General features: G+C 64.5%; 2 protein-coding genes across 2 annotated transcripts in view; both read right to left on the minus strand.

Annotated features, from left to right (window-relative positions):
* LOC102238785 (protein kinase C zeta type) overlaps nucleotides 1–1,405 on the minus strand; it is a 35,776-nt gene that overhangs the window by 7,408 nt on the left and 26,963 nt on the right. The gene's annotated exons all lie outside the window — the stretch shown is intronic.
* On the minus strand, nucleotides 21–1,399 carry LOC106726943. The gene is made up of 2 exons (XM_014543792.1): nucleotides 346–1,399; nucleotides 21–166 (listed from the first exon to the last, which is right to left on the minus strand). Exon 1 carries the CDS (start codon nucleotides 1,332–1,334, stop codon nucleotides 408–410), a length of 927 nt encoding a protein of 308 aa, XP_014399278.1. The 5' UTR covers nucleotides 1,335–1,399; the 3' UTR covers nucleotides 21–166; nucleotides 346–407.

A 1,405-nucleotide genomic window follows, 5' to 3' on the forward strand; every position in this document is an offset into this window, starting at 1 on the left:
GGTCCCTGTGCCCAGGGGGCAGCAGGCCTGGGGTCAGGGTCAGTGCTGACCCGGCCGCGACGACTCTGGGGAGCGGTGGAGGGGCCGCTGGGGTCAGGCCCGAGCTGGGGGGTCCTGGGAGTCACAGAACCGGGACCCATCGTGTAGTCAGAGGCGCAAGCTCTCCCGACACGCTCTCCAGGCGGAGCGGGTCGGCCTCGGGGGAGAAGGGAGAGGCCTGGACACACGGGGCCAGGTCCGCACACGGAGGAAAGGCCACCAGACGATGGCCAGGGGCACGGCCAGGGGAGGGGAGGACGCGGCCGGTGAAGGACCCTGTCCGCTGAGTGATGGGCTCCGGGGAGGGGACAATTCACCAGCCGGTTCTTTCCGGATAAGCTCTTTGTCTAATTGAATCAGGTCCCGTTTTAAAAATTAAATTCCCACCCGGTTTTCCAGAAATACCCTCGGATTTGTAGGTCGCGGCTCCACGGGGCGAGGGAGGGAGCGGCCCCTTTCTGTCCCCGAGTCCGTCCGTCCGTCCGGAGGGCGGGCTCCGAACAAGAGAGGCAACTGCCCGGGACCAAAGTCAGGCAGGGACGTGGGAAATGCAGGAAACGATGAACCCCCAGGAGGAGGCCGGTGGGAGGGGCCGCCTGGGGGGGGGGGGCTGCCGCCACAGGGACCTGCAAACAGCCCCTCCCAATAAACATGCCCGCCAACAAACATGCCCCCAATAAAAATGCCCGTTCCTCCTTCCGGGCAGACAGGTGGGTCCTCCAGCCCATGAGGGAAAATAAACAGCAAAACAGCAACAAACAAAACCGCAAGCAGCACATGGACGGACGGACGGACGGACAGACGGACGGACAGACGGACGGACTGGGGCAGGAGGGCAGCGCACAGGTGGCTCCTCCGGGCACTTCTCTGCGTGTTAAGTTGTGTGAAGTGCGTGTGTGTGTGTGTGTGTGTTGAAAGCTGTTCTCATGTGGTTTCTGACATTCTTTAACGCAGTTTTGGGTCGGTGCTGACAAAGGAGCCCGGGCTTCGTCTGGGCCCAGGCCTGGCCCGAGGGGGGCGCTGTCCTGGGAGGGACCCGGTTGGATGAGGAGGCGGCACCATGGCCTCAGCTCCACGCCTCGTCCAGGTCGGGCGGGGACGTCAGGCACCAAGTCACCACCTCCTTGTGGGGCCTGCACCCGGCTCCTCCGCCCCCAGTGACAGGCCCCCCAGCGTCCTGTCCCCAAGCCGCCGCCAGTCTGGGCAGAAACCACCAAGCAGTCCCCTCGTGTTGTGTGTGTGTGTGTGGGGGGGTCCCCCAGCGACAGGAGGACTAAACTCCCGGCACAGGGCATTGGGATGGTGCCCAGGGGCCGCCAGTCTACGCACTCGACACAGAAATAAGCCCCGAAACATCCCCGGTGCC

This window comes from Myotis brandtii, unplaced genomic scaffold (genome assembly GCF_000412655.1).
Source record: "Myotis brandtii unplaced genomic scaffold, ASM41265v1 scaffold334, whole genome shotgun sequence".
Lineage (NCBI taxonomy): Eukaryota > Metazoa > Chordata > Mammalia > Chiroptera > Vespertilionidae > Myotis > Myotis brandtii.

Coding starts and splice junctions, on each gene's coding strand:
- LOC106726943 (XM_014543792.1), bottom strand. CDS start 1,334: ATGCCCTGTGCCGGGAGTTTAGTCCTCCTGTCGCTGGGGGACCCCCCC.